The sequence below is a fragment of the Pelodiscus sinensis genome, chromosome 20 (assembly GCF_052426305.1).
Source record: "Pelodiscus sinensis isolate ZL-2025 chromosome 20, ASM5242630v1, whole genome shotgun sequence".
Classification (NCBI taxonomy): Eukaryota; Metazoa; Chordata; order Testudines; family Trionychidae; genus Pelodiscus; species Pelodiscus sinensis.
The window spans coordinates 777211-800356 of record NC_143071.1 but is presented as its reverse complement, the minus strand read 5'-3'; the positions used below and the strand labels follow the sequence as shown (position 1 = coordinate 800356).

General features: G+C 45.7%; 2 protein-coding genes across 5 annotated transcripts in view; one reads left to right on the top strand and one right to left on the bottom strand.

Annotated features, from left to right (window-relative positions):
- ASPSCR1 (ASPSCR1 tether for SLC2A4, UBX domain containing) overlaps positions 1-9559 on the top strand; it is a 103246-nt gene extending 93687 nt beyond the window's left edge. For all 3 annotated transcript variants that reach the window (XM_075904215.1, XM_075904216.1, XM_075904217.2), the window contains 4 exons: positions 4547-4598; positions 5658-5727; positions 6085-6257; positions 8477-9559. In XM_075904215.1, coding sequence (XP_075760330.1) covers positions 4547-4598; positions 5658-5727; positions 6085-6257; positions 8477-8490 — 309 coding nt within the window. In that variant the 3' untranslated portion in view covers positions 8491-9559. The remainder of the gene's footprint in view (positions 1-4546; positions 4599-5657; positions 5728-6084; positions 6258-8476) is intronic.
- Positions 9560-12099: 2540 nt separating this feature from the next.
- On the bottom strand, positions 12100-23144 carry CENPX (centromere protein X). 2 transcript variants are annotated; one of them, XM_075904222.2, is made up of 5 exons: positions 23011-23144; positions 22254-22305; positions 13796-13849; positions 13030-13118; positions 12100-12835 (listed from the first exon to the last, which is right to left on the bottom strand). In XM_075904222.2, exons 1-5 carry the CDS (start codon positions 23047-23049, stop codon positions 12821-12823), a joined length of 249 nt encoding a protein of 82 aa, XP_075760337.1. In that variant the 5' UTR covers positions 23050-23144; the 3' UTR covers positions 12100-12820. The 2 variants fall into 2 exon arrangements, with proteins under 2 accessions (XP_075760337.1, XP_075760338.1); XM_075904223.2 differs by having other exon boundaries at positions 13030-13115.
- Between the last annotated feature and the right edge of the window lie 2 nt (positions 23145-23146).

The following is a 23146-nucleotide window of genomic DNA, read 5'->3' as shown; positions in this document are numbered from 1 at the left end:
CCAGGTCATTAATAAAGATGTTGAACAAAGCCAGTCCTAAAACCAGTCCTTGGGGCACTCTGCTTGAAACTGACCGCCAACCACACATTGAGCCATTGATCACTATCCTTTGGGTCTGACAATCTAACCAGCTTTCTATCCACCTTACAGTCCATTTCTCCAATCCATATTTCCTTAACTTGCTGGCAAGAATATTGTGGGAGACTGTATCAAAAGCTTTCCTAATGTGTCAAGGTATATCACATCCACCGACTTCCCCATGTCCACAGAGCCAGTTACATCATCATAGAAGCTAATCAGATTGCTCAGGCATAACTTGCCCTTGGTGAATCTATGTTGACTATTCCTGATCACCTTCCCCTCTTCCAAGTGCTTCAAAATGGATTCCTTGAGGATCCCCTTCATGATTTTTCCAGGGACTGAGGTAAGGCTGACTGGTCTGTAGTCTCCTGGATAATCCTTCTTCCCTTTTTTAAAGATGGGCACTACATTTGCCTTTTTCCAGTCATCCGGGATCTCTCCTGATCTCCATGGCTACATCTACACTACATCCCTTTTTCGTAAAAGGGATGTAAATTAGACGTATCACAATTGCTAATGAAGCGGGGATTTAAATTTGCCCCGCTTCATTAGCATAAAAATGGCTGCCGCTTTTTTCGGCACGGAGCTTTGCCGGAGAAAAGCGCCGGTCTAGACGCTGATCTTGGGGAAAATAAAGCCTTTTCCGAAAGATCCCTTATCCATCTTGAAATAAGGGATCTTTCAGAAAAGGCTTTATTTTCCACAAGATCAGCATCTAAACTGGCGCTTTTCTCCAGCAAAGCTCCATGCCGAAAAAAAGCGGCAGCCATTTTTATGCTAATGAAGCGGGGGAGATTTAAATCCCTGCTTCATTAGCAATTGCGATACGTCTAATTTACATCCCTTTTACGAAAAAGGGTTGTAGTCTAGAGGTAGCCCAAGAGTTTTCAAAGATAATGACCAAAGGCTCTGCAATGACATTTGTCAACTCCGTCAGTACTCGGATGCATTAAATACGGATCCATGGATTTGTGTATGTCAAGCTTTTCTAAATAGTTCTTAACCTCTTCTTTCTCCACTGAGGGCTGCCTACCTCCTTCCCATACTAAGACATAATTTTCTTTTGCAGAATCAATGCTTGTTAAACTGCATCTTGTGATTTTTCCAGGTGTTTTATGTTTCTATTATTTAATGAGCGTTTTGACCAATTTTCTGTAATTCTCCAGATGATGCCAGAATCTTTTTAAAATAGAGGTACAACAGTGCAATAGTAGCTGTATTTCATAGGCCAGGTAATATTTTTGATATTAGCTCATTCCTAAGATTGAGAGCTTTCAAACTTCCTTGAGAGTTCTGAGATGGACTACCTGTGCCTGGAGACTGATTGATTGATTGATTGCTTTTTAATTTGTTTGGTCCAGAGCCTAATCTTCTGGCACTTCGGCTCTGACAGCACCTCAGCTAAGTTACCAGAAGAAACCAGGCATAAGACTGATGCAGATAAATCATTTTGTTTCTCAGCCACTGTCTTTATTTTTCTTAATTGCTCTCTTAATTGATCCACCATTTCTTTTGCCAGTTTCCTGCTTCTAATATACTTCATGTAATTTCTTTATTTTTGTTCAGTTAGCCATTTGCTCTTCTAATTCCAGCCTAGTTCTTCAAATTTATTTCTCATATATCCCTTGTTGGAAGTTAATTATTGGCTTCACTAAGATTAGTTTACCCAATTCTGAATGATCTGTGTCTGGCTTGAATAATCTCTTACCATTTACCAAGACTGGCTTCTTGCCTTCCCGCTTCCCTTTTTCTTCAGAGGTATGTATGCCTTCTGAGACTGTTGTTTTCTTAAGTGACATCCATGCCAAATTTAGGGATTTTACTTCCTTTGCTTTTAACTTTAATGGCTTTTAAATCAGTGCCTCATTTTATTAAAAACTTTCTTTTTTGAAATGTAGTGTCACTGTTTTAATTTTTAGTACCTGATCTCTCCCCCCCCACCTACAATGTTTAATTATATTATGTAGCCTGTTAGAGCCTTGCCCTCTGTTCTTAATTGAACCAAATGCTGCATGTTTTTAGGCCTGAGTTGAGAATAGCTTTTTCTCTTGTGTGCTTGAGAACTAGCTCCTCCAAGAAGCTTTCTTTTGAATATCAAGGTATTGTTTCTCTAGTTTGTTCTACTGTGACATTTGACCACGCAGTTGAACGTAAAGTAAATATAATTCTTGGCTCAAAGAGTGTGTTGTCTAAAAGACATGACACAAGAGGTGAGCCTTTAAAGACTGTCAAAAGTGGAAGAACAAGTTGCAGATATTATCTGAATGCGTACTTTGCAGGTAGCACCATTTTTTTTAAATAAATGAAGAGGTGGGTGATGAGTAAAGTATTAACAGGTCAGTAATTAATAAAATTATGAATGGTGTGAAGAAAGTGAATAGGGACGTGTTTTCCTCTTCACAATACACACAAATTAGGGGGCATGCAATAAAATTTCATTGGGTTCAAGTAGGAATTTAAAATCCTGTTTAATTAGCTGACCAGTTAAATGTTAAGTTTAACTGGTTAACTGATTAAACAGGGATGGGCGGAGAATTGTGCCTTAGAAAACAATAGATTTAGAGTAATAGGGGGTTGTACCTTAAAAAGCAATTAATCTAAAAAGGAGTTCAGGGTCATAGTGGACTGAAAACTGAACATGAACTCCCAATGTAAAGGTGTGGCAAAAAGAGCTACTGCAGTCTTTGGATTTGTAAACTGGGGGGCAATGAGAGTAAGGTGATTTTTACCTCTGTTTATGGCATTGGTGAGACTGATGCTAGAATACTGTGTCCAGTTTGTAAAAGAAGCAAGACATGTTGGAGCAAGTACAAAAAAGACCACAAATAATTTGAGGGCTGGAGAAAAAGCCTACAACTCTTTCCCAGTAAGAGCTCAATCTGTTTAGCTTATCAAAAAGAAGATTGAGAGGGGACATGATTACTGTAAGACCTTGTTAGGGAGAAAATATTGGTTACTAAAGAGCTTTTCCTTCATGTGCTGAAGAAAGATAGAACAAGGGCAGGAAGCTGAAGCGAGACAAAATTAGAAATAAGATACAGCCTTTCAACAGTGAATGATTAACCAGTGGAACAAACTACCAAGGGAAGTAAGTAGTGGATTTTCCTTCTCTTGCAGTCTTCAGATGAAGATGGGATAACTTTTTGGCCGATACATTTTAGTCAGACAAATTATTTGGTTCACTATTGTGGAAACTGGGTGAAATTCTCTGGCCTGTGCTATACAGCATGTCAGACTAGATAAGTCAAAGTTACCTTCTGGCTTTAGTATCTATGTACCTGAAAACATTGTTCCTTGTCTGTCTTGTAGCTAGTAATAGGATAGTAGTGTGATCACTTGCTCCCCACAACTTGACATGGATGCAGTATTTCCACATCACACCCAACTATTGTTTTAAAAAAAGGCCAATGTTCACGCGACACCTGTAGGTAAAATTCACTATGCCCTGAACGTTTGCTGGTATGATTGGCAGCGTCCCCAAATGAGATACAAGCCCAGCACAGCAAGATGAAGGGTTGTAGGCCTAGCTTGTGGAGCAGGACTAGAATAGTAAGGGGCATGTGACTGTTAAAAGTGGGGTGCACTGTGATGGAACTGTCCACAGCATTGTTTCCAACACCAAGGCAGATCAGTGCCTCAGTTTCATAGGAGCTGGTCTCTGGGGCAGACTGTAGAACAACTTCTTTGATTTGCATTAATGCAGCATTGATCCTCTGCCCCTTCTGGCAGGCAGTACCAAAACAGCCTGTCCAAAGCAGGGAACTGAACAGCATTTGTGCCCTTTTCCAGAAGAAGAAAGGGGCAATTGTTTGCAACAGTGAAACTAGAGTCTAAAGCCAGAGATGTCCTAGTGCTCTTCAGAAGGGGAAGAAGCGTTGGTGGTCCTGGTAATGCAGAGTGGGAGGAAAATGGTGGGGTATGATGCCCACAGGGAAGTTATTCTGTCCTTGCCAATGGGACAGTACAAACCTGGGATGCAGCATGGCTCTTGGCAAGACTGGTTCCCACAGGGAGTCAGGAACACTCAGAATGAAGAGTAGCAGATTCCAGGGGCTATTGCAGAATGCTACCTAAGCTCTCCCAATATGTCTGTATAGAATATGATACCCTATACACTGCACATGGGCTTGCCTATCCTGCCTGCATTTGCTGTTGCTTTAAACTGGGCTCCAGAAGATAGTCAAAACATATCTGGCAAGGAAGTTTCCAAGCTGCTGTCATGCTCTGTTTCAGCCCTCCTGCCACTCATATGGTTGCTTTTATTTTAAGGGGCTTTGCCGCCCATTAGGGATTGATGCTTTGGGGGTAGAGGGGGTTGGTGAGCAAATGGCTGCTTTTGCCCTGGATTGGAGAAGAGATTGGGCTGCCTTGAAGAGGTATATGTAATATCTGAGGTTGGCTGGCTGAGACAACTCTCCAGCTTGCCCTGTCCTCTTCTCATCCATCTCTTTTCCCTTTGCTGCAGGCTAACCTCTTCCCAGCTTCTGTCATTCACTTTGGATCTGAGAAGCACAGAGGTGAGTTATCTCCATTTCTTCTTCTCCACAGCCGCAGTGTTTTACCAGATGAACTGTGTCCCTGGCTCCAGAATTGCTCCAGTAAGAGAACCCAAGCAAAGTTAGGAGAGGAGAAGCTGAAATGAAGGACAGGAGAGTTAGATGGCTCAGAGATTTGTGTGTGGAATATGGAGCCTTGTATCGGTAGTACTATTTGTGTTCAGTCTAAGGTCAAAATTAGTATAAATCATTAATCTTCATGGGTGAGTAAAATTGGGTGGGTGTGCGTTGGCTCACTGCTATTCCTAGCAAACAATTCCACAAAATTAGCATTAATTAGCTCCTTTGTCAGCAGTCTCAGCATAGAGAGAACTTCCCGAAAGGGATATTGGTAGGAGAAGGGATTATGTTTATGTGAATTGTGCATTGTAGCTGCCTCTGCCTCCACTGTGAATCACTACGGCCTCATCTAGACTAGTTTAGTTCTGTTTCATCTTAAATTGATTGCCAGTTATATAAGTTAACTAATGTAATTGTACATGTAAATCAGGAAGCCTTTCTTATGTGATTTATTAGGATATGGAAAAGGCACACTTGACAAACCTGGAGTAGTGGTCTCTGAAGGGAAATGTGGAAATCCCATTGCTTTAAAAGTAAAAAAGAAAAAGAACTAGACATTGCACTACAGAGACCAACCTATTGAGGCTGCCTGTGGAGATGGGCTGTCTCTGATTTTTGGGCATATTTGTGGTGCTGTTAACAGAGGTGTAAAGGGAGTCCAGCAACTATAACCTCTGAGCTGCAGAGATCAAGTACCTGAAAATCACATGGTTTGAAAGATGGATTAGAAATGGCAAAGAATAATCAGAACGTTAAGGTTCAGCAGGAATCAGCATGGCTTAAGGGTCACTACCACCCACTAGCTAACATTACTGGCTGTCATATTGGGAAAAGGGTAAAATTTATAAACACACGTGAAGAGGGATTTGCTGGAGCGACATGGATCTTAGGTACTGCAATAAGTGTCTGTGGGTTGCCTGATGTTACTCTCTAACAAATGTGTTTGGGTTTGTTTTACAGATTGTTATTTGAGATCAGAACTACTGGAGTCTACAGTGTCCCCTTCCACAGCTGACTTGCTAGTAGCTAGGTAAGCGCTGTGAGCAAAGCTTCTTAATGTGAGTGGGCATGTGTGGGAAGGGTAGAATTAGCACAGCTCCGGGAGGAGAAGGGGAGAACCTACAGGCACCACAGGCTCATTTATGACTTTGCAGCTTGGTAAACCCTATTGAAATGGGGGTGTGTACCTGTTGCTAAATCTAGCCAGGAGCTGGAGGATCTTTTGCTTACAGATTGGTATGTGTCCTGAAGCCTTTGCTTCTGGGGTGAAGATTAATCTTCCACTGCCTGGGCATGAGGAATTACTGAGATGGGATTGTATGCTGAGGGGTGTGAAGACCAGTGTGAAAATCTTCCCTTAATTGTGCTTTCTTGTTTCTCTTTTCAGAGTCTTGTCCAAATTGCTAGTCCCTTCTGCTCCCCCACCTTCAGAAACAGCTGTTGCACTCCCAGCTGGACCAGAGCAGACAGATGAGTATCCAGAACCTGCAAAAGTCTCTGAAGCTTCACAGTCAGTGAGACATACCCCTGAAAAAATACCAAAGTGGCTGAAGCTGCCAGGTATCTAGGATCAGAGGGAAAGTTTCCTTCCCTCCTCTGCAGAGCTTCACTGCAGCATCAAGGGCTGTGATTTGTGATCTCAAAACTATTCAGTTTTATTGATAAACATGATGTGGCTCCTTATCACAACTGGAATATCAGAAAGGTCCTGAACTTGGACAAAAGCTATTGGGGTTGTTTCCATCTAGGTGCCATCGATCTCAGAACCACTGCCTTTGCCTGGATTGTGTACTCTTACTAAATTTCGATCATTAATACTTCATTGTTAGTGCGTATTCCTGTGGAGCAGTGGCAATCGCTCCATAATTAAGATTACAACTGCGTTTCTATCAAAAAATCACAGTATCAATTTGTCTCAAAATGATAGGTTAGATCTGGGATGTGAAGTGGAAGAGAGGTCCTTGAATTATGCACACATAGAATGGGCCATTGGTATTCAGAAAAAACATACAACATTTTTTTCACTTTGTAGACAATCTTGATCCCTTCTCCCACTTCCAAGAAACAAACTTTAGAAAATTCCAAAGCAGAGCTAAAAATCTCTAAGATCTGGTGATAGCTTTTAAAATTATAGTGTAAACCAGTTGATTCTTGCAGGTGCTCCAGGAAGCTTAAAGTACAGCATCAAGTGACATTGGAAATACAGGCAGTCCCCGGGTTACGAGGATCCGACTTATGTTGGATCCTTACTTAAGAACGGGGTGAGGGAACCCCGAACTATCTGTTCTCCCCCCCCAGCAGACCGCCGAGACGCGCCGCGGCGGTCTCGCCGCCGGCATCCTCCACAGCGAGAAAAGCTGCTCTGCATCTCTCTGGTCTGCTGGCCCTCCCCCCCCTCCCAGCAGACCAGGGAGATGCGGAGCAAAGCCGCGGAGGACGCAGGCGGCGGGACCGCCGAGATGCGCTGCGGTCCCGCCGCCCCCGTCCTCCATGACGAGAAAAGCCTGGTCTGCCGGGGGGGTGGGGGGCGCAGCTAGTGCTTTTCTCGCTGCTGGTCAGTTTCAGCAGTGGCTGAATCAGGACGCCTGGGGTAGAGCAGCTGGGGGGCTGCCGGGTTGGTCCCACAGTGCTGAGGTGCGGTGCTATTGGACCAACAAAGCAGCACCCCAGCTGCTCTGCCCCAGGCGTCCCCAAGAGCAGCTGGGTTGCTGCCGGATTGGTCCTGCCGCGCCAAGGGTCGGCACTACCAGACCAACCCAGCAGCACTCCAGCTGCTCTGCCCCAGGCGTGTCCGATTCAGCTGCTGCTGGTCAGTGTCACAGCGGCTGAATCTGAACGCCTGGGACAGAGCAGCTGGGGCGCTGCCAGGTTGGTCCCCGCAGTGCCGCACCTCGGCGCTGCAAGGACCAACCTGGCAGCACCCCAGCTGCTCTACCCCAGGTGTCCCCAAGTCAGCTGCTGCTGAAACTGATCAGCGGCTGATTCCAGGAAGCCCTGTGCAAAGCAGCTTTGCTTCGGGCTTCCTGTAGTCAGCCGCTGGCCACTTTCAGCAGCGGCTGAATCGGGGACACCTGGGGTACAATGTGTACCAGTTCCGATTTACATACAAATTCAACTTAAGAACAAATCTACAGTCCCTATCTTGTACGTAACCCTGGGACTGCCTGTATCAAATCCATGGTTTAGTCAGCATCTCTCAAACTTCAGCAACTCAAGGACCCCCATTAACTTAAATTTTTGGGGATCTCAGCCCCTCCATTCAGCCCTTGCCCTGTCTTCTTCTCTGAGGTCCTGTATATCCCACTCATGCTGGTTTAGTATATTTGCCCCATGTGGCTTATCTGCTTTAGATTGGCTCTGGGATTCTGATGCAGGGAACATGGGAATCTGCAGAAGCAATGTGCATGATGAATACCCATGCTGAGTAAATAACCTTTTACTTTCTGTAGGGACTATGTGGTTAAAGTCTGTAGTGCAAGAAGCAAAGATGCTAACCACCTGTCCTGCCTGCTAGAGATCTGCTTGGCTGCTCACAGCCTTCCCATCACTGCAGGAGTGGAGAGCAGAACAGCCCTGGAAGTCACTGTAGGCTCCACTGTTCAGTTCTTACCAAGCATTGAGCTAAAATGCTCTCAATATAGCACCTGGGTACAGTTGGGGAGGGGAACCCAGTATGTTTAAGGCTTCAGGTAGGAGGTAACATGATTTGGAAAAACTGCCCTCCCTCTAACAGAATTCTGATAGGTGCTAATGCCCCTCCTTGTGTGTTCTTTTTGCAGCTGGGAAGAGATGAAACATCCCAGGTGTTGGGCGTACAAGATGACTTGGCTGGACTGAGAAGCAGCAGAATCAGATGCACTTCTTTCCATTTGAACTGCTACACAGTTTATAATAAACCTTTGGTGATCCCGAAGAGCTGAATAACATGATTTATTTCTTAGAAAAATAAAATAGAATAACTGTTTCATGTTGCAAATTCAACCTTGTTGGGAGCAAAGCCCCCTTGGTTGTAAATGCCATCTGCCCAGCAATAGAAGTGAGGGCAGGAGGAGAAACGAATGGTATTCGGCATGCATGTAATCTGAAAGGAACAGGTAGAGAGAGTTCTTAGCCTTGACTGCTGACTTTGCTTTAATAGGTGTTTGACACTCAAGCCTTCTGATTTCTGTCTTCAGAGGTTACTTGAAACAGTGGCTGTTCTGCCTGGAACAGACCATGGTGCTGGAATCAGCTGCACAATTACAGACAGCTGGGCTGGTCCTTACTACATAGAGTAGCAGTGGCTACTGCTGCTGGCAATCCTGGAGGAGCTTTTTAGGTCATTCTCAATTTACTGAATGGCTTTTGTTGGGAACTTCCTGGTTCATTCTAATTGTTTTCCATTGATGGAGTTTTGTTCATGAAAAATGCAGGTATCTATTAATGGCATATGCCCTTGGACTATGCCTGTGGACTGAACTCTGCATTATGTTATGTTTCCAGTGATACATAATTAACAATTACTCCTTTAATGGGAACAAAATTCTAATGAAAGGTCACTCCATCTGCTGATTTCTTTAGCTTTGATGTTGCTTGCAGTGGAAGTGCTGTGTGTTTGCGGTCTGAAGACTGTAAGGAGGGGTTGCAGAGTTGGGATGTGAGTTAAGGTTTAGAAATGTGCCTACAATAGAGATGAGGTCTATAGTGCTACAATGTCCAGGCTACTGTAATTTTATTTGAAGATTTTTTCATATTCCAGTAATTCCAGTTGGTCAGTTACTGTGCCATGGTAATAATTTTCACCATTTGGTTTCTGCTTTTTCCTTGAACTGTGTGTGTGTCTGCACAATTTGTAGATGTAATAAAGCAGAGTGGCCATAGGAGGCCTTTTTGTCGGTCTCTTTGATAATGTGTTTTTCCCACTGTTCTGTTTCTTTATCAGTTTGCAGAAACCTGCTCCCTATTCATTGGGCCTGACAATTCCCCCCCCCCCCCTTTTTTCCTCAACAAAGCAAAATTGAGTTTTGTACCATCTGAATGAACTTCAAAGTGGCTGAAAGGGGCACCCAGAGTTCCTGGCACTTGTCATTGTCTCTCAGACTGGCCAACAGTTCCCTTCAGGTCTAATTACTTCCACATGCTCCCAAATGCTTTGAAGAACATCAGAGGGAGCAATGAAAGAAAGGCAGAAGAGGAAAAAGGAGACTCAAAGCTGAGGGAGCAGCAAACAGGCTTTAAGGAAGAGAAGACTGATTTCTTACCGAATATCCAAATGTGAACAGACAGGGGATATATATGCTGCAGTCCGAGGAACTGTTTTTCTGCTTTAAAAAAAGTAAATGTTCTCATAGAAAACCACCACTCAGCCAGGCATGCAAGGGGTTGCAAAAGAGAGAAACTGCAACAAGATTCCACAGAGATGAAAAGGATTCAACCAATCATCTTAATTCTAAAATTGGTACTTTGACTAACCCTGGGATGGAAGAGTTTAATAAGAATCTTTCTGTCCGGGTACTTGGTGAGTTTCCTTCCAATGGCGTCCTATCCTAAAGCTATTTCTGTTTTGCTGCTTAATCTGGGATTGTAATGAGGGCAAGGGGTTGCTCTTTCCCATCTCCCTTTTAAAGAGTCCATCTTAATCAATATACTGTGGGTTCTTAGAGGCTGATGGATAGAGCTTCACCTGTGGGACGGGAGGTAGCTGATGCTATTTCTGCATGGGTAGTATGTATGAGCTGATGCTGCTTGACCCGTCCACCAGTAGAGTGGATAATAAAAGCTCAGCTGATAGGAGTTTGTATCACCACTTGTACCTTTTGATTTCACTGATTGTCCTTTCAAATGTTTGGCTTACAAGCAACAGCAATTCCCTGAACTATGCCTTATAGGGCATTGGTTCTATATTAGTGTCCTGTATTTTGCTATTAAAATCTTAAGCATTTTCACCATTGTCCTTCTGCCAGCAATAATGAGCTGGTTGTGGGGCAGTGTCTGAGTTAGTAACTGACTGTGGTGGCAGTCTAGCTGTTAGCCTAATGTGGGGTGTGGTTCAGGTGCTTGAGAGAGGATATTTAACTGCTGCTTAACCAAGTTCATTGACACCAAAGTCTCGGCACTGTTTCTGTTAATTGCAAGTGAGCAACAGCCAAGACAGCACTGGTGGGTTTAACTGGATTCCCACAGTGAATTCTAATAATTTTAAAATCAAGATTGCTCTTGCTCCTCTAGTCACAGTTTAATGGGCTGTGCCACTGGGAAGCAAGTGGCATTCAGCCTCAGGGTCACAGGAACCAGCCTTCTTACTGCTAATTATGCACATTACCTCATTCAGCCAATTGTTCTCTGCCCAAGCTTGTCTGTCTAGACGATACATCCTGGGCAAACTGTGCTGAGTCTGTGGGATGGTGAAAGGCTTCAACAGTTGGTAAACAAACCAATCCTCAATCTATTAAAGATTGGCCCTACCAGTTACCCGCCCACCCACCAACCACTTCTGCCCTGCAGCTAGTTTTGCTTGTTTCACACAAGGAATCAAAGGGGTAGCCTGCTGGTCTGTAACTGAAAACATTTAAAAAACAATGAATAGTCCTACAGCACCTTAGAGACTGGCAAAAAAAAAAAACCTCTACATTTTTTTGTTAGTCTAAGGTACTGCAGGACTATTTGGGTTTTTTAAAAATTTTTCACACAAGGAAGTTGACTTATGGAAGCTAGCAGGCAACTTTGATGGATCTTTAACATGTTATTTCTATGGAAGGAGCAAGACCAGCACTCTTTGGAAAAGCACAACTAGGGCCTGACAAAGGCTCACATACTGACAACCATAAGCTTTCCAGCAGGGCAGTCACAATGCAGATACTTACGTATATGATTAGATAATGATCTGATATCTACTAGTAATCACCTCATAGTCTCAAAGGGCCTGGTACTTGTAGAACTGATCTGCAGACCCTGCTCAACATACAGACAAGGCAACTAAAGCTTCCTGCATCATATCACAACTGGTCATAGCTACTGGCCTATCCACTCCTTGCCTGCCATCCATGGCAGTCAGGAAATCTCTATCACTTTTACAAAGGATCCTACAACTAGACAATAAGCAGATGGAAAGCAAGTTCTTGTATGTGCTGGTGTCAGCTGCTTCTGCAGCAGCAGCAGCAACAGAGCCAGGGTCAGCAGTGTAGGTCCTGCCTACATGTGTAAGGTTTCTTATTTCATGGCTCTCCTCTTCCTTCCCCCCCCCCCGCAAAGGGGACAAGCTGTCCCATGATGTGGGATTCTCACACATGCTGTTTGTTATTCTGTCCCTTTTTAAGAGTTTTCCTTTCGTCCTGTGAAGATTTAAAGAAAAGGGTGGGGGAAGCTGAGCAAGTCTTTGAAGCAACTTGACTTTCTATGATTAATTGCAGTGAAAAGTCTAAGCCAGGGAGACTTAGTTTTGATTTATTGATGTTTCTTTGTGAGAACAAATTTATAGCAGAGAGAAGCAGCTTCTGAGAAGAATATCAAACAGTTAAAAGGTTCTAAGCACGCTTTGATGTCACAGCCCTGGAGGAATGCTGGAAAGTATTGGGGGGAGGCACTGTTTATTTATAAAATAAAGATCAGGTACCTGCTGTTGGCACAGTCCTTCAGCTGAGTGCCTGATGAACTGCTCAGACAGCCATGGAATTGGACTTTAAACCCCTGCCATAGCAACCTGCTGAGATGATGAGAGCCCACAGCTAGAGGAAAGTTTCCAGCCACTCACTCTTTCCACACACAGCAGCACCTGTTTGACACTGATAAGTAGCAGTGCCTTGGCTATGTTATTCATTCTTAACTGTAAACGGCTCTTCAGGAGCATGAGGGCCAAGATGCCCTGCCACAGGCATTTACTCTACAACAATCAACGTGTGCAATATCCCATTTAGAATTGCATTGTGCTCTTCGCATCTCTTGGGGGCTTGCCCCACTCAGACACGGATTGATAAAGCAGCAGCTACTGCAGCAAAATGGCAAAGAGATAATGAATTCCCAATAGTGCCTCTACCAGTGGCTAAACAGAGTGCCATTCCAGACATTCAGTATCAGATTAACTCCCAGATCAGGACTTGCTCCTCTTAGCAGCTGATACATCAATCCCATTCTGCTTGATCAGGCCTCTAAAAATCCAGAAGCTGTAAGGAGAGAACAGCAGTTTTTAGCTCCTGTAACAGTAAGAAGCAGTTCCAAACTAGTCATTAACATCTGAGGGTTCCCAGCATCTCTGTAAGGATATTACTAATTAGCCAAACATCTCCCTAAAGGAAGGGGAGTAATGCCTCTGCCCACATCTTTGTTAGCAAGGGAAGCTGAACTGCACTTGACATACCAGTTGTGGCAGCACTTTCTCCACATGCTCAATATCCACCCTGTCCAGGTCTTCGGCCTGCGCCTGCCTTGCTCCACGTGCTGCAGCTTCTGAGACACATGCAAGACAAGATAAGCATCACAAAAAGGTAAGATTTATCTGGGAATTGGCTCACGTGGACAAAAATCCACTAACATTTATTTGGACATAAACTTTTGCATTTAATCAGACATGGCAAAATGCCCCAGGACTACTTTTTGCAGATACGAATTAACACTGCTACCCCTCTAATACTAAGCTATTAGGGCTGAATTTTGGGGTGTGGTTACAGCATCACAGGGTAAAACAAGATCCTTCTTGGTTTTAGTATCCCAGTCTTGTGTAAAATGGAGTCTTTCATGGCATTATACAACCACATCTGAGGCGACTGCTGGCTCCTCTCCCGTCACAACACTCCACTCACACTAGCTTGTGCTGTAGCACTAGGGAGTGGCTCCAAACAAGATAAAGACAATTCTACAGGCCAAATAGGTGCAACAGCCTAGCACTGGGGCTCCTACAACTTGATAAGCTGGTTTCCTTACACTGTCCTGTCACAGAAACCTGGATTTGCTAATCAGGCTACATAAAGAAGGAGCAACTCTATGGATGATTGCCTATACTGGAGGGAAGTTTGGGAAAAGCTCCATCAAAACACAAAGTGCCTTGCAGGATCTGTCTCAACTTTTCTAACCCACATCTATTGCCACAAGTCCTGAGAATAAAAGGGCAGCTTCTAAGCACTTACCACGAACAAACACTTTCAGCATTTCTGCCATTAGCAGCAAAGCATCACTGCTGACTAGAGAAAAAAGCAAAACAGCGTTATTAGAAGACGTGCTACAGAAAGAGGAGGGATGGGTGTAAACTTAGGCCATTAGTCTGGCACTTACCACCTGGGTTCCAGTCTCTGTTCTACCACAAACTTCCCATCTGCCTCTGGGCAAATGCCTTGAGTGAATTAAACTAAGCTAGTTTAATTCTGGGAACATTCACATATGGTGAGAGTTTGCTAACAGTGTGCCTTGTATTTCCCCCTTTCAAAAAGCCAGGCTGGAGACTGTCCAGTGTGAAAGGTATTTGCAGGTGGAATCTTTTAGGAAATTGGTGGGAGAGCTATAGGAGGAGGTGGCAAGGCTGAGAAGCATCTGTGCCTATGAAGAATTCATAGTTATTTCTGGCAGCAACTGCCCTACTCCCAGTCTGTCCACTCTAGTGATGAAAGGTTATGCTGTCCTGGAAGAGAAGCCATGTACCTTCAAGGTTAGGACGACTGCAGCCACCATTCCCAGGAAGAAATATAGTGTAATGTTGGTTGATTACTCTTTTGAAGGTGGACAGAAGCACTCATGTGTTGGCCAGACCTGACATCGGAGGAGGCATGCTACCTGCCAGGAGCCCATATCTGAAACATTATGGAGCAACTATTGAGGATCATCTGGCCCTCTACCTACTCCCTTATGCTACTCATCCATGTGGGCACTAATGATACTGCAAGATGTGATCCTCAGCAGATCAGAAATGACTTACAGGGCTCATGGAGTAATGGTGAAGAAGCAGGGGTCACAGGTGGTGTGTTCTTCAGTCCTTCCAGTCAAGGGTAGGGACCTAGGCAGAGCCTCAAGATGAATGCCTAGCTGCAACGATGGTGTTGCCAGGAGGGCTTTGGCTTCCTTGACCACAGGATGCTGTTCTGGGAGGGACTGCTAAGCAAAGCAAGGGTCCACTTAACGAGGAACGGAAAAAGCATCTAACCTAGTGAGGAGTGCTTCAATTAGGTTTGATGGGGACAGGTGGTAAAAGCCCACAGGGAAGTCCAAAACATGGAGACTTGGGCATAGGGATGTGAAGGTTTAACCAATTAACTGATGAGGCCTTCCTGTTAAGGGGCTGGAGCACTTCCCCACTTGCTGTGGGTAGGGAGCTGCTCCAGCCTTGTGGGGGGACCCACAGCAGGTGCAGGCTCCACTGGAGTCCCAACCAGAGCAGCTTCTGTCCGCAGCAAGCCAGGCATCCCCTACTTGCCTTCCTTTTAATTGGTTAACTGGTTAAACAAGCAAACAGGATTTTACATCCTTACCTGGAAAAAGGGTCAGCATGGACTGTTGGAGCCCGGATAAGGGAGAGACAAAGAGAACAGAGGGTGGTAATCAAATCAGTACTGTAGATGTCTCTATATTAAATACAAGTAGTATGGGGGAAAAGCAGGAAGAATTTGAAATGCTAGTTGTTAAACAGAACTATGACAGTTGGTACCACAGTGACTTGGTGGGATCACATGCATGGCTGGAATGTCGGTATAGAAGGGTACAGTTTGCTCAAAGGACAGACAGGAAAAAATGGGAAGTGTTGCCTTACATTAAAAAAAATGTAACCTCAGTCTAAGTAGGTAAGATAGAAAAAGGAGACAGACTTTATTGAAAGTCTTTCAGTAAGGATAAAGGGGGTAAAAAAGGATGATGATGTGTAGTAGACCCTTTTAAACAAAATCATATAAAGCATAGGACATGATGGTAGGGGATTTCAGCTACCCAGACATCTGTTGGGAAAACAACAAAGCACAGGGCACAGATTATGCAACAAGTTCTCATAATATATTGGGAGGCAATCTGTTAGTTCAGAAGATGGAGAAACTTTCTAGTAGAGAGACTTTACCATAGGGAGGAGCTGGTTGAGAATTTTAAAATGGAAAGCATCTTGGGTGTAAGTAACCATGAAATGATAAAGAATTTAATTCTAAGAAAGGGTAGTAGAGAGAACAGCACAATAAAGAATGAATTTCAAGAGGGCAGATTTTAGCAGACTCAGGGAATTAATACATAAGATCTCATGGAAAGCAAATCTAATGGGAAAAACAGCTTAAGAGTTGGCAGTTTTCAAAAAGACACATGGGCTATGTCTACACTGGCGGCTTCTTGCGCAAGAACATCTTGCGCAAGGGTTCTTGTACAAGAAGTCTTGCGCAAGAAAACATCCACACTGCCATGTGCACGCTGTGCTTTTGCGCAAGAGCTCCCATGGCAGTGTGGACGATCTCTTGTGCAAGAAAGCTCTGATGGCCATTTTCGCCATAGGGCTCTCTTGCAGAAGAAATCCCTGCTGAGCGTCCACACTACCCTCTTGCGCAAGAGCTCCTGCGCAAGAGGGCTTACCCCGATAAAAAAGAGCGTAACTCTTGCGCAAGAAGCCCTCTAACCAAGCTGTACTGTAAGTTTCCTTGCACAAGAGCGGGCGGGCGGTGTGGACGCGCTGCAGATTCTTGCGCAAGAATGGCTGTACTTGTGCAAGAAGCCATGAGTGTAGACATAGCCTAAGGGTACAAAAGTAAACACTGTGGGTGCATCTAGACTGGCAAGATTTTGCACAAAAATTTGCCAGCTGTCTACACTGGCCGCTTGAATTTGCACAAGAGCATTGACGTTCTAATGTAAGAATTCAGTGCTTCTTGCACAAATACTTTGACGCTCCCACTCAGGGATAAGCCCACTTGTGCAAGAGGGCCAGTGTAGACAGGCACCTTAATTATTTGTGCAAGAAAGCCCGATGGCTAAAATGGCCATCAGAGCTTTCTTGTGCAAAAGCGCTTCTATACTGGGCACGGATGCTTTTACGCAAAAGCATCCGTGCGAATCTAGACGCTCTTTTGCGGAAATACTTTTAACTGAAAAACTTTTCCGTTAAAAATATTTCCGCAAAATCATGCCAGTCTAGACGCAGCCTCACACTGTAGGAAAGATAGAAAGTATGACAAGAGACCATGCTGGTTTAACCAGGAGATTTTCAATTATCTGAAATTCCTACAAAAAGTGGAAACCTGGTCCAAATTATATTCATTCTATGTAAACATAAGTATCTAGGGGCAAAATTAGAAAGGTCAAGGTACAAAACAAGATTACACTACAATAGAAACTCAATTATAAACACTACTGTTACAAAACTGACAACCACACACTTCATTTGGAACTGGATATATCCAATCAGGCAGCAGCAAAGAAAAAATATACATTAAATGTAAGCTACCAAAAAGGATTTTTTTAAAAAAATTTGACAAGGTAAGGAAGCTGCTTGTTTCATTTAAATTATGATTAAAAGCAGCATCTTTCTTCTGTTTTCAAAAGTTTACAGTTTTGAAACTTTAATCAGTGCTTTGGTTGGAATTACGAACAACCTTCATCCCCAAAGTATAGAGACAAAGGGTAACAAGTAAACATTTTAGAACTACATTAATCACAGAGATGTAGCACTGTTAGTGTGTATCTGCAAAAACAAGTAGTTCTGTAGTACCTTAAAGACTATTAGATTTATTCGGGCATGATCTATTGTGGGTAATAACAGTGCTGACAAAGTGGTTTTTACTCAGGAAAGCTTATGCCAAATAAATGTGTTAAGTCTTTAAGGTGCCACAGGATTCTTCATTTTTGCATTAAAAGAGGAAGATCAAGGATAGGTAAGCCTTTTACTTAATGGTGGTGAAGAAACTTTAACAGACTGTGGAAGTGGCAGAAGTGTTAAATGGCTTTGCTTGTTTTCAAAAAAAGGTTAGTAGTGATTGGATGGCTAACAGTGAATGCCAGTGAAAATGAGACAAAGGCTAAAATAGGGGAAGAATGAGTTAAATTACTTAGACAAGTTAGATGTCTGTCACAAAGGTCTGATGAAATAGCTCCTTGAGTATTCTCTAGGATGTACCTGTGCCGTTACCAATTCTCTTTACAAGTGACAATGGACAGGAGAAATTCCAGAGGTCTGGAAAAAGGCAAATATAATGCCATTTTATAAAAAGGGGAATATGGATAACCTGGGGAATTACAAACCAGTCATCTTAATATTTCAGTATCTGGAAAGATAATGGAGCAAATCATTAAGCAATTAATTTGCAAACACCTAGCAGATAATCAAGTGGTAAGCATCAGCACGGATTTGCAAACCATGTCAAATAGCTCTCTTTGCCAGAGTACCAAGCCTTGTAGATAGGGGGGGAAATGGTAGGTGTGGTATATCTTTATTTTAATAACTTATGGCTTTGATGCTGTCTCACATGACCTCAAACTAGGGAACTAATACAACACAGATGGAGGTATTATAAATTGGGTGCATAACTGGCTAGAAAGCCCTTCCCAAAGTAATTATCAGTAGATCAGTCAAGCTGTATAGGCATATTAAGTGGAGCCATACAGGGATTAGTTCTGGGTCCAGTTCCATTCAATATCTTTGACAATTATTTAGATAATGGCATAAAATAAACTGATGATGCTTGTGGACAATACCAAGCCAGGAGGGGTTACAAGTGCTTTGGAGGATAAGATTAAAATTCAAAATGAGCAGGACAACTGGAGAAATTATTTGAAGAAAATAGGATTAAATTCAATAAGGAAAAATGCAAACTATTCCACCTGAAAAGGAACAGCTGCATATGTACAAAATGAGAAATGACTGGCATGGAAGAACTACTGCAGTAAGGGATCTGGGTGTCATAGTGGATCACAAGCTAAATATGAGTAACATTGTTGCAAAAAAGCAAGCATTCTGAGCTGTATTAGCATGAGCATTGTAAGCAAGACATGAAAAGAATTTTTTCTGCTCTAATCCATGCGAATTAAATCTCACCTGGAGTATTGTGTTCAGTTCTGGGTGCCACATTTCAAGAAAGATGTAGCCAAAGTCCAGAAAAGAGCAAACACATTGATCAAAAAGTATAGAAAATACTATCTATGAGGGATGATTGAAAAAATTGGGTTTGGTTAGTCTGGAGAAGAGCAGATTGAAAGGGGACACCACAGGTTTCAAGTATGTAAAAGGTCATTATAAGGATGGGGGAGAAAAACTTCTCTAACTTGTGACGACTAGATAAAAAGCAATGATCTTAAATTGCAGCAAGGGCAGTTTCGGTTGGATGTTAGGAAAAAATTCCTGTCAAGGTATTTAAGATAAGGATGTCAAGAATGGTCTAAATCAGGGGTGGCAAGATATGGCCACCAAGCTTTTTAATTCAGACTGCGGCCAAGCCACCAGGATCCTCAAGCATGGAGCAGCTCCAAGACACACTCAAAGCAGCTGGCTGCTCCATGTGGCACTCTGCAGAGAGTGTTAGTGGAGGTGGGGGAGGAGAGAGAGGCTTTGCATGCTGTCTCTACCTCCAACACAATCTCTCAGGTCCCATTGGCTACTTTGAATTGTCTAGGGCTGCTGGCAGGCCAGGGGGCTAGCCAGGAGCTGCATAGGTAAGCACCCCCTCCCCACCCCCTCCCACGCTCCAACTCCCTGGCCCAGGTCACCACCCAAACCCCATGTACCCTCCTGTCCCAGGTCACAACTACCTCCCAGATCCTGCACCCCCTCCTATACCCATCACCAAGGTCAGAATCCTCTCCTGCAACCATATTCCCTCTAGGACCCTGCACCCCAATTCCCTGATAAGGTTACAACCCTCTCCTTCAGCCAAACTCCCTCTCAGACCCCACACCCTATCCTGCACCCCAGTCCCATACCGAGCTCCCTTCTGCACCCAATCTCTGTCCCAGACCCTGCTCCCCCTCCATAGAAAAGTGCAGCTCTTGTCCACTTATCAAAATTTTGGAATGACTGCCCCCCCCCCAACCAAATTATTGTGCACCCTTGGTGTAAATAATAATTAGTCCTGACATGAGTTCAGGGGATTGGACTAGATAATTTTTGAGGTCCCTTCCAAAGCTATGATTCTATATCTAACTAATTCACTTTTAATTTATACTTGTGTTCCCAGGTAAACAAGACCTTAGTCTCTCTCTGGGTCTTAATTCCTTATTTGCATAATCGGGGGGGGGGGGGGGAGAGACAGCATTTCCCTGCCTTGAGGATAAATACATTAAAGATTGTCAGATTCTATGTCAAGGATGGGCAATAATTTTTGACCAGGAGCTACTTCAGAAATTTTTTAAGTGGCCCTGAGCTGCCCCAGAAGGAGCAGGGCCTCAAGTGGAAGAGGGGGGAGGGGGAAGGGTGAGGAGAGGGCAGGACTATTCTGTGCTTCTGCACCCACTGGCCCTGACTGGTCTGTGGGTGGGTGAGCACATGAAGTCTTTGCCCCCTCCTCCTTCCCAGAGAGGGAAGAGTTCTTAACAGCTGGCAGTTCCCTCTAGGCACCTGTACCCCGGCAGTGGGAAGATACTTTGCACACTTCTCCCCTGCCCCCAGGTCAATCAGGGCCTGGAGGTGGGGAGAGCATGGGAAGTCTGCCCCCACTCTGCAAGGGAGTGCCAAGCTTAAAGTCACCTGCCAGCTGGGCAGCAGCTGTCAGTTGACACTAAGTGCTGAACCCCTTTCAGGGTGGGAGGAGACTTTGTGCACTCCCCCTTCCTCTAGGCCAGTAGTCACCAACCAGGTGATCCTGAGTAGTTTGGCCAAGAGGCTATTAAGTGCCGGCACTTCAACTGCCCCTCATCTCCTCCCCTTTGCTTTGAAGCTCCCCCTCCCAGTGGGGAGTTTCCTGCTTGCTGGGCAGGGGGGAGAGAGGAGGAGTGCTGATGTCAAGGTGCTCCCTCCCACTCGGTATCCTCTCTCCAGAGACCGGGACACAACAGGACTACGGATAGAGCAAGTTTGCTGGCTGCTTTAGGGAATGGTCCAGAGCCAGGGCAGGGTAAGGCTGCCTTAGTCCCACTGCACCACCAACCAAGAGCCACTAGCAGTGCCTAGCTGGAGCCCACATCCTGAACGCCTACCCCAGTCATGAACCTCCTTCTACACCATCACCGAGCACACCTGCATCCAAACACTGTCAGAGCCTGCACCTAGAACCTCCTCCTACATCCCAACTGCCTACCTCAAGAGCAGCTCAGAGCCCCTCACAGTCCAGATCCCTTAATCCAAGACCAGAGCCTGCACCCCTCTTCTCTACCCCAGCCTGATGAGAGTGAGGGAGGACGGGTGGGGACTTGGAGAAGGGGTGGGAAGGAAGCAGGGAAAGGGTATTTACATTTGAGATAGATCTTGGATTGCACTTAAAATTCAAAAAGTGATCTCGTGCTCAAAAAGGTTGGAGACCACTGCCCTATGCCAATCAGGACTTGGAGTGAGGGGAGCACAAAATCTCTCACTCCTTGCCCTCCGGCACATGGCGCTTAGAGTCAAGATCAGAGATGGGCAAAAGGGCCTGGGGAGAACGCAAAGCCTCCTTCCGCTCTGCCAGGAGCTCTTGGCACTTTGAAGCACTGCTCGCAGGGCGGGGGGAAGAGCGGAGGAGGCTTCATATGTGCCCCCAGGCCAATCAGGGCCTGGGGAGCTGCGTGAAGCTTCCTTTGTCCCGTCCCGGCCCTGCAAGGAGCCTGCAGCACTTCAAAGTGCCTCGTGGGATGAGAAGAGGCTTCCCGCGCTTCCTTGCCCCCAGGCCCTGATTAGCCTGGAGGTGAGTGAGCATGCCAAGCCTCTTCCAGGGCATGGATGCCTAATGCAAAGAGGGGGGCAAAGGGGCTGCCCCAGACCAAACATGGTATGGGGGTGGGGTAGCCCCACCCCTTCCTGTTTAGGCCCCACCCCTTCAGGGGTGACCTGGGGCTATTTCAAAAAATTTTGAAGTGGCCCCCAGGCAAAAATTATTACCCACCCCAGTCAAGGTTGACTCTAAGCACTGCAGAGTCCCCTGTTCCTAGGCCCTGATTGGTCAGGGAAGGGGGAACAGCAGGACCTCCATGGTCTGGATCAATCTGCTTGGTGGGCTGGAAGCAGATTTGGCCCAAAGAAGTCCTTTTGGCCACCTCTGTTCTATGGCAATGGAGGCCTGATAAGTGCCAAGGAAGAACTGTGTGCCCATTTAAACGGAGAACCAATACAGAGCCAGTGTGGCTTCCTGCTTTCCTCTGGTATTCCTGAATTTCAGAAGAACTTTGTGTGACTCAATGTTCTCTCTCTCACCAACAAAAGCATTTCTCTCTACCCCCCCACTTCCCTTTTCCTATTTATTTTGAGTTTTCATATCTCCTACTCATAACTCCAGTCACCTGAAGAAGTGGGCTGTGCCCACGAAAGCTCATACCACCAGCTATGTGTTTTGTTAGTCTATAAAGTGCTACCAGACCATTTGTTGTTTTTTTCAATAAAAGATAGGCTATCCTGCATGTTTCATATCCTGGAAACAACACAGCTACAACTACACTACATGCTAGAGGTAGCTAAACAGTCTGCAGTAGAAACCTAGCTCTCTCTCCAGGGAGTACAGCAGAAACACTTACTTTTAGTTTTGTCATCTCTGAAGTGAAGATGAAGTATTTTGTTCACAGTTTCCTGAATGAAAAGGGAACATGATACAGAACTGGTGAGAGAACAATTACCTCCTTCTCCTACCCTTCCTGGCCATACACAGTCCTACCCTCCCTGCCCCACAGCTGGAGGAAATGCCCGTGTCCCTTCCCCATCTCTTCTGGGGCAGCACTTCTCTGGGCCTTTGTTTCCTTTCCACCCTTCCCTCTGGCCTACTACTTAGGCTGTAAGCTCCTCGGGGCAGGGCTGCCTCTTGCTCAGCCGCTAGGCTCTCGGCTCCACCACCCACCAGCGATCTGCCCCGGGCTCCCGGCCGGTGCTTCGGAGAAGGTTCGGCGCGCGGGAACGGGCGCGCGGAGGCATTTGCGTGCCCCGGCCGCTGGCGAGAGGCGAGACCCAGGCGGACACGACGCCTCGCGTCCCGCAGCCGCCCCCCGCGCTGGCCTTGCCGGGGCAGACGGTGGCTGAGGCGGACCCGCGCCAGGGGCTCCGCGGCGAGTCGGGGCCGCGCCCAGGACCTGCGGGCCGCCCGGGGCTCAGGCAAGTCCCGCGGGCGGAGGGCGAGGCCGCGGCAGGCCCCACACGAGGCTGCGGTCCGGTTGCCCGGGGTCGAACCGACGGGGCCGCCCGCCCCCTGCCGCCCGGCGCGGGAAGCGCGCGGAGCCGTTGGGCGCAGGCGGGTGGCGCGTGACGCCCCGCGCAGCCCTGAGGCGAGGCCCCCCCCCGCACCTTCCTGAACCCGCTCGCGCGCTCTTCCCGCGGCTCCATCCTGCAGCGGCCCCGCCAGCTCAGCCCCTCAGCGGGGGGCGGGGCCTATACTCGCGCGCGGCGCTCTGGGAGCTGTAGTTCCATAGGTACCCGTTCC